The sequence below is a fragment of the Prinia subflava genome, chromosome 1, assembly GCF_021018805.1.
Source record: "Prinia subflava isolate CZ2003 ecotype Zambia chromosome 1, Cam_Psub_1.2, whole genome shotgun sequence".
Classification (NCBI taxonomy): domain Eukaryota; kingdom Metazoa; phylum Chordata; class Aves; order Passeriformes; family Cisticolidae; genus Prinia; species Prinia subflava.
The window spans coordinates 135,415,564-135,434,160 of record NC_086247.1 but is presented as its reverse complement, the minus strand read 5'-3'; the positions used below and the strand labels follow the sequence as shown (position 1 = coordinate 135,434,160).

Below are 18,597 nucleotides of genomic sequence, written 5' to 3'. Positions count from 1 at the left end.
TCAACGAAATTACTGTTTCTCCCTAAGCCTTTAAACACCCAGTGAATAAAAGTTGGGTTGCTAAGGCAGAATTATAGCCAACTATTCCAGTTTAGCTGACTGCATTCTGATTGCTTAATAACACCCAAGTATGTGCAGAATTTGTCCTTGCTGTGAGCCACACGGAGTGTTGCACGACTGAATAAACCCTCAGAAAAGCCTGCGCTGCATTGGCTTTAGTGCTTTCCTCAGCGTGGCTTATATTCCAGGTAGTTAAAGAAGTCCTCAGCGAAGAAAAATCGCATCAGTTCTTGCTGTACCGCTCCACAGCGCTGCAGAGCAAGTCAGAAATGACTGCCCAGAGCCTGCTCCGAGGAGCGTCATTTGCCATTCTGCCTGCGACTCGGTCGCCCCGCGGGACCTCTGGTGAGCCCCGGCGAGACTCAGCCCCGGGAAAGGCTGCAACGCCGCTCCCGAAAACTCCTCGGGACACGGCTGGGGGCACGCACAGGCATTGCACACCCGCTGCGGGCTGCGGGGGCTGCGTGTGCAGCGGCCGGGAGGCTGCGGCCGGCAGGTGCCCGCGGGCGCACGGCCAGGCCGCGGGCCTCACTTCGGGGAGCTCCCGAGCTCCCCGCGGCCCCGGCAGCGCCGTCCTTACCCCGCTCTCTCGCTCTCCATCTCTATCTCCATCTCTATCTCCGTCTCCATCTCCCTCCCTCTCGCTGGGCCGCCCCGCCCGGGCGAGCCCCGGGCAGGTGCGCCCGGAGGCGCAGCGGGTCCCGCCCGCAGCCATCTCGCCCCGCTCGGGGCGGCCGCGGCGCGGGGCTCGCCCTCCCCTGCTGCCCTCCCCTGCTGCCCTCCCCTCGCTGCGGGCCGCGCCGTGGGCTTGGCTTGGAGTGCGGCTGCGGCGCGGGGCTCGGCGTGAGTCACCCAGCCCGCGGCGCGGCGAGCCGAGCGCGCAGGCACCCGGGGGAGGCGGCGGGGGCGGGCGGCGAGCGGCGGGGGCGGCAGCACCGGCTCCCCGCCCGCCCACTCGCACATGCTGCCGAGCCGCAGTCAGCTGGAGCGCCGCTTCCTCCACAGCCGCCGCCGATGACCTCCTCGCCCGCCCGCAGCCGCTGAGGACCTCCGGCGTCCCCGCCAGGGCAGGGGATGGTAGATCGGCCTCCCGCAGCCCCGTCCAGCGCAGCCCGCAGCACCGCAACTCGGCCGCCGCCGCCCGCCGGAGCCGCCGCCCCAGAGGAGCCGCAGAATGAACCCCCAGTGCGCCCGCTGTGGCAAAGTGGTCTATCCCACCGAGAAAGTCAACTGCCTGGACAAGGTGCTGGGGCGCGGGCGGGCGGGCACGGCGCCTCCCGGGCGTGCCCGTCCCGCTCCCCGCGGCTCCGGCGGGGCGGGCAGGGCAGGGCAGGGCCGGCGGGGCATCGGGGCGAGCCGGCAGGTGGCAAACGCAGCGTTTTAAGGGCCGCCGCTGCGCCGGCATCCGCGCTGTCGCCGGCGGCGGGGGCAGCGGCCGTGTCACGGCGCTGGCGCGGGGCGAGCGGGGCCCGCAGCGGCCGGGGCGCCCCGCGGTGCCCGCCCGGGAATGACGGTGCCCGCCCGGGAATGACGGTGCCCGCCCGGGAATGACAGCGCCCGGGGCCGGCCGCGTTCCCCCGGCACCCCCGGCTCCCCGAGGGATGAAGTTGTAGGCGGTCCTTTCCCGGCTGTAGTTGTCGGTGCCTCCCCGAGCTGGGGCGGCTTCGGCCGCCCTGGCAGCATGGCCGGCTCGGCGGGGACGCCGGCCGGGGCAGCGGGGGTGTCCCCGGTGGGACCGGCGATAGCCCAGCGCGGCCGCTCCGTAAATAACAGTGCTGAGGCTGTGAGATGCGCCAGATCACCGTTCCCGGAAAGGCAGGGCTCGGCGGTGGAAGCCACCGGAGGAAAATGCCGTATTATGTGCTAAATTTAGTGTTTGTGCAGCGTACCAAAAAGCCAGCCGTCACATTAGTTAGTGATTGCATTCGCGTAGTATTGCATTCTTAGCAAGCGGCGTGTTTTTTTTTTTTTTTTTTTTTTTTTCTCTCTCTCTTGGAAAACGTCAAACTCTTGCTTCAGTTATCTTTAAAATTATCCTGGCAAGGTCAGCATGCAGGGGTCTTGGCATTCACCTTAGCAGAGAATTTACATTTCTGAGAGTGTTTCTGAAGCACCTTTGGTTTCATGTGAAAGTGATTATTTTGATTTAGTTAAGAGACCTATAATGCATGGCCAAAACATTGACAAGTAATTGTGTTTTTATGCTTACCATACCCTAACGCTGTTTTCAAAACATCAGTACCATAAGTAATTCTACTTTACATTTATTTACAGTACTGGCATAAAGGATGTTTCCACTGTGAAGTTTGCAAAATGGCTCTGAACATGAATAACTACAAAGGATATGAAAAGAAACCTTATTGCAATGCGTAAGTATTGTAAATGTCAAGTCTTGCAGAAATGCACATGAAAAGAAAACCTGGCTGTGGATATTGTCAAATAGGTATTGCTGTGCTGTAAAAACTTAATCTAGAGAGAGCAGTGCAGTCTAGAGCAGTTCAGTATCTTTTCAGATGGGGTGTTCTACTTACATTGGTATGATAAAAGATGAAAATATTTGATTATGATGTGTTTGGCAGTATTTGCATATCAGTCTGAGGATACAGGTCTTATCCTCCCCGAAAGTGTTGGATCTAGTACTGACTCCTGCTACATTCATTATTGGCAGTGCTGGATTACAGTTGTCCATTATGCAGCTCTCTGTTCAGGGTAATGGACCTGATCAGCATTTTGTAATAAGAAAACAAAGTGCTTCTCGGTTGTGTAGTTTGCCAGAGACAGTTCACCCTGTTAGAAATCATGACAGCCTGTTTTTGAAACTGTTAGTTTTTCCATGTATCTCAGATTTCTAAACCAGGTATTTTCAAAATCCTTGCTTCTACTGCTTCATGCTATTTTGCTATTCTCTTAGATTTTGCTTAAGAAAATGGATTAATATTGGTTTGGTTATACCCTAGTATACTCACGATGCGTTCAACTTCTGGATTTTGTTGTTGTGTGGATTTTGAAGAGTGTTTTGACATTTGGCTTGCAAATACTACAGAAGAGCATTTGATACACAGAGAAAAAAAGTTGCTTATTGGTCTTTGTACCATGCTTCTAAAATTCGCTAATTGCATTTCAGTGTGTTTTAATCTTTAGAAACCATTATAATATGCTTTTTTACAAGCATAGCTCTTAAGATTTTGGAACCAAATGTGACTTTATATGTTATTTGTATATTGCTTTTATTTTCACCTTTATGTACTTAAAACATATTTTAAGAGACAGAGTTTTGAAGCTATGGGCATGTTTTATTTTTCTTTAGAAATATTCTCCTATACTTACCTTAAAATATTTGTTTGATGTTGGGATAGTCTATGCCTGGCCATAACAGAAAAGTTCAACAGCATATGGTCATTTCTTTCAGGCTAAAATCAAATCCAGTCAGTGTCTAAAATACAAGTTTTACAAATCTGCTGTGCTGCCAAAACTTGAAACACCTGTTTCAGTGTGCACAGTTGTACTTGGATTGCTTTGGGAGCATATGGAGCTACATCTGTAACTTCCCAGCTTTCCCTGAAGTGCTCCACACAGTGTACCAGGGTGACATTAGACCTCTGTTAACACAGGGTGGGCTGCTGCCAGTGTCACGGGCTGGAGAGAGCCGTGTAGGAAGGGAGTCATGCTCTGACAGGTGCTATGCTGCAGGCTGAGACTAACCTCGAGTATTGGCCCTGCATGGCACCCTGCATGTGGTACTATTGAAATACAGGCTTACATCCTTTACAGTAATTGTAACTGTGACAGGTGGCTTTTACCTACATTTTTGTGGTTAAATTTCAGTGATGGTGCTTTGGTTGCTTGATTTTTCTCATCTAATCAGATACTTACTTGTACTTAGTGAGATTGTTGGCTTATAAAATCTCCTCCGTGCTAATACATGAAGGTTTCCAAGCTGTGCATATTTAACTCCTGTTGCAGGAGAGTTTTTCATATATGCAGTTATGGCTTGTGGTGTGTCCTTCTGTTGATGGCTGAGGGGGAGTAAGGATGATGGATGGATCTGTTGTGTACCATTCAGGTGCTACTCTTCCTGGCAGTTGCTTTAATGAGCTTTGTAAGAGTGAGCCTTGAAAAAGAATCTCTACGTTTGAAATGTCTCTCAAGCCTGATGTATGAAATGGGAAGCAGCAGTGTAAAACCATGAAAAGAATTGGGGATTCTTTCCATTAAAAAAGAGACAAGATGTAATGTGTAATATCAACAATGTGCATTTTGTTCTTAACTTTTAATAAATTAAAGTTTGGTGGGTTTTTATGCCCACCTTTTTAAAATGAGAAATGGTAATCATATAATGTAAATTATTTCAAGTGTCCTGTGGAACCACAAAGAATAAGGTGTGCTTTGTGGTTTCAACAAACTTTAATATTCTTCAAAGAATAGCTAAGATATTTTTGCAAGACTGTGTTTTGAAAATACAGTTGGTTTAAATTTTGACAGAGAATCCTTGCATCTCAAAGATTACTAATTTGCAAGGCAGACACCATTACAGTATTTCAAATTACAATGTGTCTTATTCTGTTTTCATTAGTAAGATGCAAATCCATTTTTATGTTAAATGCTGCTTGATCATAAAATGTGTGAAGGAAAGAATGTAAATTTACTCATATAAACACCTACAAACACTTGACAAAGAGTAATTACTACTAAACTGTTTATTGAGGCTATCCATTGATAAGACTGCAATTTGTAGATAGAGGTCAAGAAGTATGCACTATTTTGAATCAGAGAGGAGTATCATGAAGTTGTTCAATAGGTTTGGAAGCCATAGTTAGTTTTCCATAAGGACAATTTGGAAAGCATGTATCTTTAATAATATCTCTATGTGCTTTGATAATTCACAGGTCAGATAAGTTTATTGAATATATTTTGACCTTTGGTCTTAAAATTGTCCATTCTTTTGTTTCTTCAGGGGCTGAAATGAATGAATTTTGTTACTTTACTGGTAAAGATCAGCAATTATTTAATTGTAAAACATAATTGTTTTTCTGTTAATATAACAAAAAGATGCTGTTCTGTGATTGCTCAAACTATATTTTTGGTGGAGAAGAGTCAGGTCAGACATATTAACAGGAGCTAGCAAACCAAGAAGGGTTTGGGAATGTACTGTGAAGTACTTTAATTCAGTGACCATTAACAAAGGGCAGAACTGTTTGCAAATGCAGGATCCGTCCTGCTTTTTTTAAAGGCAAGTGTTTTGCTGGACGTCTTGCCACCTTTCCATCTAAATGATTGTATATCTTCCTTATGATAAAGAGACACTGATACCAAAAGCAATGTCAGGGCTACTGACATAGCTTCTATAAGCTGTAGATCTGTGTAAAGATTTTACAAGGTTAAAGGGAAAACTTTGTCTCTATGTATATGTGCATACTATGGCTTTGAAAAGAATCATCTTCGGATCATGGAGTTTTCACAATCTGTCTCCTTTAAACCTTTCAGTTCTCTTACTTGTAGAGAAAAGCTTGAACAACTTGGTTCTTTCCTCCCTCTCTTTCTTATTATTTACATAATTTGTGAACTGTTTGAGCCAGGATAGTTAATTCTTCTTGTTTGTGTAGTGCTTATAGTATTGTGCTTTTATCCAGCTGGCATCTCTGAGCAGTACAGTGCTGTAATAACTTAGAGTATTGTGTTTCTCACTTTACTTGCATTCTCGTTTCATCTGAAAGGCCTCATACACATCATCTAGAGGTTTGTAGATGCACAGCACATGGACACTGCTGGGTTTGCCTTAATGATTTTCGTCTTGCCTTTTATTTGCAGCCTGATTTAGATATGCCATGTTCCTGGGTTGCTCCCTGATTTGTGAAATAATGTTGATAAAATGAAGGGCTCAGACAATCTTGCAGTTCAGCCAGGTGCTATGCATTGCCTGAAGCAGGTGAATGAGTCATTCTTTGTTTCTCTGAATGTGCATAAAAGTAGTAAAAGAGAGGTTAAGATAATTAAAAAGTCTTTAGTAATCCGATTTATCAGATCACAGTGGTTTAATGCAGATCTGAATCCCTATTCCACCTTAATATCTGCAGATAGATGTCATTAAATACTTATTTAATATATATGGGAACGTCAAGAAGAAATGTTGATATTATTGTCTTTTGCAAACTCAGAGCTGACCCTTTCCAGCTGCAAATAACCAAGATGATGTAAGGAAAGGAATGGCATTTTGGCAACTAACCATTTGTGTTCTCAAGCTTGTTAAATGATTGAATCATGTAGGATGATTATATAGTAACTTATTCTTATGGATGTTCATGTAAATTCTTCTTTTAACAGATTCACTAGACCAAAACACAAGACTTCTTTTTATGTAAAATGTAGAAGATGAAATGCATATTTTTGGAATATATTCTCTTCATTAACTTTACCTGCTGATGCAGACAGACTTTCCTGCCTGTGTGAACACATCCAACAGAGACATACTTTTTAATCTCTGCAAACCTAGTAGCTTCAAGTCCTGTAGATCTGATATACCCTCCTGCCAAAACAACTTCAGTATTGCAATAAATTCTTCTGAAATACTTAGTATCTAAAATTTTGCAAACTGCCTACACACAGGGTAGTTTAATTCAAGTTTTTATATATGACAGCCACCATAATCATGGAATGATTACATAACTTAAGATTTAAATCTGCTGTCATCAGTCTTAGTGTGGATTGTTGACATGAAGAAAAACTCATAATCAGTTTTTTTTTCCCTAGATTTAATTTCTTTGTAACGGGTGCCAGTAGAAAATAGCTATGCAAGTACCTTTGAAATATTCTGATGTTATTAGAAGTACTACGTGTTCAGTGTGCAAGAGCAGTCAAACCCTATATTTTAGTATACTCTAGGGGAGGGGTAGAATATGTGAAAGTGATTTTATATAAGCTTGCAAATGATAAGAACATGGTACAGCTTTCTGGAGGGTCACATGGTCTGGAAAATGGAAGCAGTTGCTTCTAATCAGGGGATGAATGTGGTCATTAAGTGCAATCCATTGTCTTGAAAGGTGAACTTATGTATAGAACTTTGATTTTAGCTGTGAAACATGAGTGTTTTTTTTTTTTTTCCTCTACCAGTCAGAAAAATTCGAGAAGGTGGCTGGGAGTGTGATGATATTATTCTTACTAAAAATAGCTAGCATTATCTTAGTTTTCAGTATTGATTTCAGCAGGTGGTTATTTCTCAACTTAAAAATGTCAGGAAGAAAGAAAATTATGTAAGAAGCAGTGAGAATGAGCCTGAAATCTGATGGGGAGGCTTCTAAGAGTTGCTGTAAGAGAACGCACAGAATAAATAGGCTGTTCAAATTCTTCATCTTCAACTGGAAAAAGAACAACCCATAAACTCCCTTAAAACCTTCCTAGAAAGCAAGGATTTGTACTTAATCACTTGATTAGCACTGTGTATTGAAGACTTTCCTGTAAAAATGTAATATTAAATGGGTAATGGAAATAGCAGAATTGCTACAAAGACAGCTGGAAGGGTCTCAACTCATAGCCAATTACACTTATATCTTTAGAGTCTGTTACTTCTAGTTCAACATTGCATGAGTATGAACTCCAGTATTTGAAAACATTTGTCCCTCCTCAGCAATCTTTTCTTAAAACAAAACAGGTCTAACTCTGTCCCCATCCTGATGGTTTGTACTTTATGTTAATTCTTGTTTCTTTACCTTCAATTATTTCCAAACTGTATATTTCTCATTTCAGTGCCCAGTGGAACATTACCAGAGCTGGTACAACAAGAGTACTTGTACATAATTTTTCTTCTAAATCCCAGTACAGACTTTGCCTTATAATTTTTTCTTTTGTAAAGCCTGAACTATTGTTAAATTATATTTGGATTCTTGTGGGCTATGTTTTTATGCAGAATTGCAACCTCAGCAATGGTTATTATCCATTATCTGAGCAGTTAATTGTTCTTGGCTAAACACAGAATCTTCCACTAGGTTCTCATTGAACTAAATCTCCCTTTTTTCCCCCCCAGGCTGCTTCTCCAATTTGTCAAGTTCATTTTATATTCTAATTTTGTTCTCTAATGTGCTTACAGCCCCCTCCTATCAACCTGTCAACCCTCCCACCAGAAAGCCTGTAAGCACGTTGCAAATTTAATAAGTATAATCTTTATTTCATCACCCAGGTTGCTACCTGAAGGCCTGGAAGGGTGTTGAGAGCAGTATGTACCACCGGGGTCTGATGCAGCCCTCCCTTCTGTAGTGAGCAGTGATGAATACGAGAACTTTATCCTCTCTACCTATTCATAGAGTGCTAGATCAAGCATTGAGTTCTGTGAGAAAAAGTTAAATTGTGAAATAGCATAATCATGGGTATTTGTGCAGACTCTGCTTAAATGTAAGGGACAACTATATTTGGAAGAAACATACATTGCTGCTGCTCAGTTCTGTGTTATCTTTTTTAGTTAATTCAGTATTCAGTCCAAATTACTATTGGTGGTATCCAATAATGTAAAGTGAAGCTGAGCTTATTTGCTAAAGCAGTTGAAAGAGCTTCTGAGGCAAAATATATTTGAGTCTCTTAAAGGTGTTTGGTGTATATCTTTAAGCTGTTCCAAGAAGGCACATAAGAACACACTGTCAGAGTTGCTGCATAATGTGCATAAGGCAGATGGTAGTTAGTTGCAAAAGTATTAGTAAAGAATAATCATCACCGACACTCATATCTTGGGAAGAGTAGGGCTGTTTTTTGTTTCTATGACTGCATCTGATTAATGGGATACAAACCCCTTTCTTGGGTTCTGTTTCAACATGTTAAATTTGCCATGCCCTGATTTTGTGTTTGGTCAAGATCTGCCTATATGGTGGGTGGGTGTGGTGGGTGTGCAGGACTCTGAGCTCCAGCAGGTCCCGTGGTTTTCATTGTGTCAGGCTGTGGAGAGCACCATGGTGATGTACAGCTCAGTGCAGCCAGCCTGCTTCCCTGCTGCTCCAAGTGGAGTAGGAAAACGACCCCAGGGGAGATGAGTTGTTACCTCTTTACCTCAGAGCGGGTGAATTCTCAGATTTCATTGAGCCATTTCTGTCATGTTTAGTTCCTAATGTGAGTATAGGGTCTGTGTTTGGAATTCCTGTTTTAATATTTTACCTATAAGTAAAACATTGTTGTTGCCCTTGTTGTTGCTCCAAAGCACAATTACAATTTAGTATTACTTAGGGCATTGCTGGGACAAGTAAATAGAAAATATGTGAATGAATCTAATACATTTAATTTTATTTGATTGAGGACTGTGCTAAGCAGAGGCAACATTGCTGTGTGGAATCCTGACCTGTTGCCAGCCGACGTCTTAGCTCAATTAATTGTGTGTTTTTAATATAGATAATTATTGGTCATTGTAGATAACTTTTCCAAGGAACAACACATGCATATCCTCAGCATTTTTAGTCATAAAATATACTAAACATATTCTCAGGGGACTGTGGTAATTGAGACACAGTTTCAGTAAGTGGATTTTTCTTTGCTTGCTAGTTTTTTAGCCACTGTTGATGCTTTCGATAATTTTCAGTTTTCTTACTGTTGCTTTCTGTACTCAGTCTTAAAGACTGATGAATTTCATTTCATTATATTTATTAAAGTATTAAGGCAAGAGAACAAGAACTGTAGATGAAATTTTGTGATTCCACATAATTTGCTTATTTTTGTTGCACAGCTTGAGATTTGGAACCAGTTGTAGCAAGCCTGTGAACTCTTGATGGTATGGTTTGATATGAGCTTTGTGGTTTAACTGTTTGGGGTTTAAAATGTTCTAAACCATAGCAATTCCCATCATATTTGCTAAAGAACTGAAGAAAAGTATTTTCAGCTGTCTGAATTTGAGGTTCTGTGCAGCTCTGCTAGTGTTGCTGTTGGTAGCAAATGAACCTGCTGTCCTGAAATGCTCTCTCTGCTTTATAAATCTTAAAGAAAAATAAGTGTATGTTGCAATCTTTCATACAATTTTGAATTTTTTAGAGCTGATTGCCAATTGAGAAGGACAACATCATGTCAGTCAGCTCAGTGTCAAGAAGCATGTGTTGCTGTTTACATACAATGTCAGTGAAAGCTTACTGTAATTATCCAGACAATAAACAATCTTGGCTGAGTGGTCAATTACTTCTATTTTCTTTTAATAATTTTGAATATTGTGGTGTGCTTATAGCACCTTGCTAAATTTAGGGATTGTGGAAGTTAGACTGAGGGCAGTGTTTGGCTGTGTCATGTTGAAGTCCCTTGAGAAGGAGACAGTAGGCAGGACTCACAAGGGAAAGCTTTGCCCTAGGAAGAGGTGGGTGAAGTATTTGTTGAATAATTGGTGTCTCTCATTATAAATGACACCAGCCAGTTCATACTGCCTTCAGTTATGTCATCTCATGTTGCAGCTTTTCGAAAAACAAGAATCCTGCAGTAATTGTGCCTAATTTGCAGATCAATCAATTTCTTCTCTCTCTGCCTCCCTCTGTCTTCTGATGTTGGAGTAAATGTTACATCAAAGTTGGCCAAGCTATTTTCCCTTGCTTTCTCTTCATGTTGCCTCTGTAATTTTCATTTGTACTAGGGGGAAAAGTCTGGCTGATAAGTAGTGGAGAATTTTTATTCTCTTGTATCTCTTCCTCCCCATGTCTCCTGTTTTCCTTCTCCAAAAACTTCTGTTCTTGGTAGTGCTGCAGTTGTGTGGTGGTAACTGATCCTGTCCCATCTTAGTATGAGGAAGGCACAAAAATGTACCATCGGTGTCACACTTGAGAGGAGATTACAGCAGCTTAAAAGTGAAAAACTAATTGTAATTTGGCCAGTTGTCATTTAAGCATATATTGCAAAGGCTTTTCTGGGAAGTGCATAGTTATTCTTTTAAGAGAATTTCTAAAAATGTAGAACTATATGGATACTGGACAAATTTCCTTCCTTGTTTCACAGTTTCAAAAATTCACACTATGTTTTTTCCCCTCTTAGGAGAGCAAATGTGTGGAGGTAGTCCATCATGTTCTTCCTCTCTAAATGGCAGCTTTTTTCAATGCAGGTGTATTGGTGTAATGCCAATTTCACAGATTTAAAAATAGAGTTGTGCTGCATTTTAATTTAGTTATGCCTTAGGTATTTTTTTTAAACCTGGCAAACTAAGTGGTAATAGCTGTTTTTGTTTTGTTCTGTTCCAGTTTTGTTCTGGAAGAATTCAATACTTGTAATGCAATTCCTTTTGACATGAGAAAACCGTATATAGAAATACTAAGGAAAAATTTTAAAGAAGAAAGATGCTGGTTTCAGACTTAATTAAAATGCAAGTGGCTAAGTTTGTGGAGGGGAAAAGTGGCAAGAGGGAATAAATTGACTAAATAAAAAGGCATGGACTATTTCTGCTGAGCAGTGTAGGGTGGCGTACATTCAGCACAGTAGAGTGTTATGTTGTGTAGTATTGGTTGTGTGTATCTGCAGATGCAGAAAGGGAGGACGTTTCTGACTGGATTTGCTCAGTCATCCAAAAAGAAAAGGGACCAGTATGAGGATTTCTAGCAGCAGAAGTGCTCAATAAGTGCTTGATCAGGAGATGATTAACAATGTTAGAACTGGCAGCATGTTTGGTGTGTTGCTGCTGTAAGGGAAGTGCCAGTACATGTCTTAAAGAACCTGCCTGGAAATATATATGTTGAAAAGCAAAGCTTCTTAGAGGGCTTGGAGTTACAATTGTGCTGTAACATAGCAAGGTCTGAAAGTTTTATTTTGGACTGGTTGGTAAGAATTTGTCAGGCTATTAGAAAACAGAGATGAAACTTGTTAGAACAGTTATTAGCATAACTTGTTCAAACACCATGTCATTAGCATGAAAGTGTTAGGACTAATGGAGAAAGGTAAAACCAGTCTGGAAGAAAAAATGTATTAAAATATATATTTAGAAGTATAATATTGTCTGAAATATGACTTCTCTAGTAATTTTCACAGAATTTATCTCATTTAATGGTGGTGATGTCTGGTTTCACGAGGGGAAAAAAAGAGGATGTATGCAGAGAAAGCAAGGATAGATGGGAAAGAGAAATAATTTACAAAAATGTTGGTTGAACTTTTCAGTTTAGCAAGAGCAAACTTTCTGAGATGGTTGCACTTCTGAGTCTTTGATTAAGAAAGGGCTGCTATCATCATGAATCCTGTCACGAGTTTTTGGATTATTTTTATCCGAAGATCAAAATGGAGATTACACAGACATTTCCAGATCATCCAGATTCCAGATATCTCATATACATATATATATTGATACTGCTTTGTTGCTTCTATTATAGTTGTGTCAGAAATGTTGGAAATCCATAGTAACAAGAATGGAAGAAACTGGAAGGATGAAAAGGAAGACTGAGTAGATGACCTTGGATTGAGTTAATGGTCATTCTACTCCATGCCATGCTTCACCACACAGTCAGGTCTCAGTTCTTGCAGAATATTTGCTCAGTCTGAGTTCCTTTAATTCTATCATTATCTTGATGATAAATGAATATTCAGAATAGGAGATAGTGTTATATGAAATGTGACACAGTTTATTGCTGCTGCAGGCACTGATGCCTTGATCCTGCTTTGAGGAACATGCAGTGAAGTGATTGTTGGGAAATTAGGAATTAATGAGAAATATTATGACAATTGGGGAAAAACATATTTCACTGAGCTAGGCTACCAAATAGCACCCCTAGAAAGATGAAAATCTTGAGGGGAAAATACAAAGTGCAGTGAGGATCATGTGAAAATGAAGCATTTCTTAATGTTTTTGATTGTCTAATTCAAGCAAGGGTAGATTGTAAACATTTTTTTTCCCCTTTGAGAGGAAGATGGTTATTCTGAGCAGTGATAATTTAGATTGGTGCTGTTGATGTTTTGCATTTATTAATTATGAGCAATTTAGCATAACCAAAGATTTATTTTTGGAATTTGTCTTGAAATGTAAGGGATCTACGAAGAGATTTGGTTCTATAGGCTACCAAGCTGCTTCAGTACCTATGGATATTTTTTGTAAAACTTGAAAAATGTAGCCCAATTTATAAATAGTTGTTTTCTTCACGAGCTGCTTCAGGAACTTTGGAAAGACATTCTAAAGTCTGAATACAAGATGGTCAAACTGTGTATTTATTCCTGTGTTAAAGAGCTTTCAGGATGACTCTTGTCTTTGTGGAGCCGAGACTTGAAAGAGCAACATTCAATTTCTTATACTGATTAAATGCTTAACTTCCATGACCATGCTACTGCTGCTGTTTCAAGCCTCATTTGTGTCAGCAGCAGGAGTCTCTCTTACTGCCCAAAAGGCAATGACAGATTATGTCTCTTACGCAGAATAATACTGTGTATGCAATATATTAAAGAAAAATTTAAGCTTCTTAGGCTGGGTGTGGATGAGGAGATTGCTGTTAGAAGTTGAAGGAAACATGGTAAAATGATTATTTTTCTCTAATTACTTCTTTCACCCTGAGGAAAATGGCACCTCCCTATTTTTCATAACCTCCATGCTGTCACTTTTGTTCTGAGGGGACACAGGCTTTGATAGAATTAGTTTGGTGAGCAAACAGGACACTTGTTTTCCTCTGCCGTTTTTCTTTGTGCATTGGCAAGGCCAGCTTGGTGTCAGATCTCTCCAGCGTGTTTCTCATCTCCACTGCAGGCCTCAGGTGTGTCAGTAATTCAGCATCTGATGTGCTGTGGCCACTGTCCCTGGTGTGGGACAGGGGTGTCTCCCTTGTTGCACTGTTTGCACACATCTTGGGTGTGCTGTGTAAATGTTTAAGGGTCTCTTTGGTGTGTGTCCTCACAAGGACTGCTGCCAAGGCAGTACCTCACAGCTGGGATACCAGATAACTTGTACATACAGTTAATAGTAACTATAACAGCTCATACCAAAGAAATTGGAACTGGACGTTCAAGAGCAGACTTGTAATAGATCTTTAAAGCTGACAGTCTAGTAGATTAATGTTTCATAGTAATCATTACTACTAATTAATTTTATGCCTGTTGAATTTTTTTTTCCAATGGAACAATTTCTTACTAGGAGATGTTTTGCATGAATTTGCAAGTTCAAACAATTTTTTCCCCCTGTAAGAATCTGTACTTTATCTTTGTTGGTTTTGTAGTAATAGAATGCTTTCACAGACAAAGTATTTAGTTTTGTCACTTAAGCAAATTTTGCTTATGTGTATTTTGCCCAGACAACTTTTATGGAATTAATATGGACAATATTTCAATATTTTAATATATTACTTTTATTATAGTCATATTTTACATTTAATGTTATGATGACAATTTACAAATAAGAACCTATGAATGTGGAAGCAAAAAAAATACATTATTTTCAAGAGCATGGAGTTATAGTTTGAGTTCTTCCCTACAGCTTGTGAGGAATGGTCATTTTTAGAGAAAATTTTCCTTTTGGAGAAGTTAGATCACAATTCTTCTCAAAAAAGAAGAGTTGTTTCTCAATCACACATGATAGTAAGAATGGTGTGTGTATTCATGGATGTGAGAAATTGCTGCTTCCTGAGGTGTGGGAGAAAGTTAAAAGAAGTTTGTAGTAGTGATGGCCTTGTGGAACACTTTGACACACAGACTCTACAGCTGTTGTAGCCTCTATTTTTAATTTCCTTCTTCTTAGGCATGTGTTTTTTAAATTTTATTTGGGCTTTATTAATAAACATGTTGTTTCTTTTTTATGTAGACTTGAATGTATGTAGACTTTATGTAGACTTAATATTTTAGGTTCTGCCCCCATTACTTAAACATATTATGACTTAGAAGAAAGTCTGTCCACAACTTAAGAAAGACTGTCCACAACAAGTGTGTTGAATATTGCCCTGGAAAGTGAGCAATGAGTCATCCAAACAGTCCCAGGACTGTTGAAATGCTTACAAAGTCTTTCAATATATATCTGACTTATTTTGAATTGAATTCCTTACCTTGTGTGGTTTGTGTTTCCTGTATGATTCTTCTAGAAGGTTTTGTCTCAAGCTCTAGAACTGATGGTGTATCTGCCAAAGCTTTTAGTCTCGCTCTGAAGTTGCAAAATCGAACTTAGTCTTATAAACCAAGTGACGTTTGGAATTCGATGTCTTCTGTACTCACATGTATGATGAATATATTGCTAGAAGGGAGACTTTAAACAAAGTAAATAATATAAAATTTAAGAAACGTTCTTTTTTCCATGAATGATGCTTCTTTTGCTATGTGTTTTTGAGAGAAACCTTTAAGAAAAGAGGAACTCGGTTATTATAGAGTTTAATAGAGATAGATAGAGATTAATTTAAAATTTTATTAAGTTACCAGGAACATCTGTATCCCTTATATACAACAACAACAAAAAAGAATACTACTGTAACTAGTTTCTTGATAGTTTTAGTGTAGACTTTTATGGTTATGGTTATTTTAGATTTTTCTCCTTGGTGCTTTGTTGTTACTTCACAGTAACATGACCAGTAAAGTCTTTCCTGGTTTTACATATTCCTATGCAACATAATTGCATAGGAACTGTGAAAGTTAATGTTAAAATTATTCTTTTACTTTTCCTTCCAACCGTATGCATGTCTACTTTCACATGAACCAATTAAAAAAAATCTGGATTTGAAAAAGTACAACTGTAAATGCAAAGCAAAAATTAACAAACTGTGTTGTTTTCATATTAATATTTGCATATTAATTGAAGTGTGTTTATTCTAGAAAGAGCTACATTGGTAATTGCAGTATATATATTGCTTGCAATTTTTATTTTGGGCAGTTTAGGTCAATAAGACAATTTAATAGCAACAGATTTTTTTCTGTCCAATGTAATTTGCGAGAATGGTTATGTTAATTAAAAAAAGTTATTTTTCTAAAGAAAAATAAAGTCAAATAAGTAATCTGTCATTTTTCTTAGCATTGGAGACCTTCATGGCATCACTTTCTTATCTGCTCTAAAGCAACTGTACTAAAAAATCATCTGTTTTGGTCATAGTGAATTAAGTAGTAAATGGGCAAGAGCTGGGAAAGCTTCAACATTTAGAGCTCTACAGATAGTCAGACAGCTATCAATTTCCCCAAAGAAGTGATATTCTTGAACAGGGGAAGCTTAATCACACCTTACAGTATGTGGAAGACACAGGATATGAAACCACTGGGTAATGTCAGAAATATGCATCTGAGCTGAAAAGATTTTTCCATTTGCCGCAATCTTCATGAAGGCTGTACCAAGCAGAGCGTTGTAAACAATTCTGTTGATGCATAGCAACTCGTCTCAGCTGTGATAGCCTTCCAATAGAGATGGGTGAAAAATAGAAAATATTTGTAGTTCCCCCCAGAAAGTCACACCTTAAATAGGAATGCACTGAACACTCAAAAGGCAAAGATCCTGCAGAATCAGAATGTCATTTCTACTGTCATTTTGAACATGAAATACTTGAATGTGAATGAAAGTGAAGTACTTGAAGAATACTATCATCTATTATATAGTTTGTTTGCAGAGTGCCTTGTTATTGTTGTAGCTGATAGTATTTTACCCAGGAGAAATTAATTATGTAAAGCTGGTGGGCTAGTGCATTGTAAAACAATACATGTTTCTGAGGAGGGGCTGGAATTCTTCATGTCCTGAAACATCATTTTGAGGACTGAGTAGCAAAAGTGAAGAGAAATAACTCAAATAGTCTTGTCATGAGTGTAGACTATTGAAGGAAGTTTGAAATAACTAAATACTCAAAAATACCATGGGAATGGTAGTATGGTGGTAGTTTTTTTTCAGATGCTGTGTTGAAGGGGACCTTTTAAAAGTTAAAGGCGCTTTTTAGATGTGACTGCAACTGGTCGTCTTAGAGCTGTGGCTTGTATCTCCTACACTGCTCTCATTACTGGAAAACAGAAGTGTGGATGATAAAATTAATTGAAGTAGGCCACTAGCTACCCTACATTCTTTTTCTCAATGTGAGGAATTAAGAAACACAGCCTTTTGTACTTTTTTGAATGTTCAATTTGTCACCCTTTTTCCAGCAGCAGAGATGTGCTCAATGCACACATTAGTATAGTGGATTATGTCATTAATTTATATTTTGACTGACATAAAATATTAAGACTCATAACCATTTTTCTAGGACAAGAAATGGGGAGAGAAGTACTTACTGTGCTGTACCACTGGCACAGTGGTATTAAAGTGCACTCTTGGTGAAAGATGAATGGGGAAGTTGAGAAGTGTGCCATTCCAGCAAGGCTGGGGTATGGACAAAGTTGTCATTGCAGGAGAATTCAGGATAGAAAGGGCTCTACATATACTGTATATTCTTTAAATGCTTAAAAGAGGCAGAAGAACTTAAAAGCCATGAGTGAATAAAGCTGGCAAGTTTTCCTTTTTGCTCCATCCACACAGTTTGTTAAATGATTCTCCTTGCTCTGGTAGCAGAGAGCTTGCCAGGAGTGCATTAAGCATCATGATTAATATCTGTCATGTGTTTGTTCTCTCATCTTCTCCCCAGCAGGTGGTGTGTATATGCAGTGCACCTTTCTTTTTCAGGTTTAAATAAAAGACTCTGTGAAGATGCATATATGTGTAAAATAAGGCAATGTCAATTAAGTGGAGCATGTGCTTGGAGCAGAAAGGATTTGTGATATTCCTGAGTTCCTGAAAACTGAACAAAGAGCAAAGTATCTCCAGGAAGATTCTGTCTCCATTGCAGGTGATTTCTGCTCTTGTTCTAGAGACGGCTCTTGTGAGCCAGTAGTAAAATATTGGTGTTTGTCCCTTAGGACAAACATTAACATTGGAGGCAGCCTGGACTGTAGTGAGCACACCCTGGTGTGTCTGGGATCTCAAGGAGCAAAGTCATGATCCTGAATTTTGGAAGAGTGAACTTCCAATTGTTGAAGGATTTGATGAATGAGATCCCCTGGGAAATTGTCCTTAGGGACAAAGGAACTGACCAGAGCTGGCAAATCTTTAAGGCCACTTTCCTTAGAGCACAAGAGCTCTCCATCTCAGTGTGTAGGAAATCAGGCAAGGCAGGCTGGAAATTGGCATGGCTGAGCAAGGATCTGCTCCTCACACTGGGGAGTGAGAGGGGAATGCAAAGCACTGAAAGCAGGTGAGGTGACTTGTGGGGGTATAGAGGTATGGCTTGACTGTGTAGGGATGGGGTCTGGAAAGTGAAGGCACAGGAGGACCAGGGCCTGGCAAGGGATGTGATGAATAACAAGAGGGGATTCTGTAAGTCAGAAAAGAAAGGGCAAGGACAGTATACCCCTCCTGAAGAATGGGAAGGGGGAACTGACAGTAATAGATGTGGAGAAGGCTGAGGTAGTCAATGACTTTGCCTCAGTCTTTGCTGACAGCCAGGCTTCCCATATCACTCAAGTCTCTGAGCCTTCAGACCAGCTGCATCCTGAGCTGCACCAAAATTGGAGTGACCAACAGGTCAAGAGAGTTGATTCTCCCTCTGTACACCCCATCTGAAGTGCTGCATCCAGCTCTGGGGTCCCCAGCACAAGAAGGACGTGGACCTGTTGGAACTAGTCCAGAGCAGACCATGAAGATGATCAGAGAGG

The 18,597-nt window shown here is 40.4% G+C and overlaps 1 protein-coding gene across 2 annotated transcripts in view; it reads left to right on the top strand.

The window, feature by feature from the left end:
* Positions 1 to 246: 246 nt before the first annotated feature.
* Positions 247 to 18,597, top strand: part of LOC134559093 (LIM zinc-binding domain-containing Nebulette) — a 252,927-nt gene continuing 234,576 nt past the window's right edge. The window contains exons 1-2 of one of the 2 annotated variants that reach the window (XM_063413584.1): positions 247 to 405; positions 2,335 to 2,429. In XM_063413584.1, the coding sequence (XP_063269654.1) occupies positions 2,374 to 2,429 (56 nt within the window). In that variant the 5' untranslated portion in view covers positions 247 to 405; positions 2,335 to 2,373. Of the gene's footprint in view, positions 406 to 932; positions 1,304 to 2,334; positions 2,430 to 18,597 lie in introns of those variants that run through there. The other variant, XM_063413574.1, reaches the window with a different exon arrangement.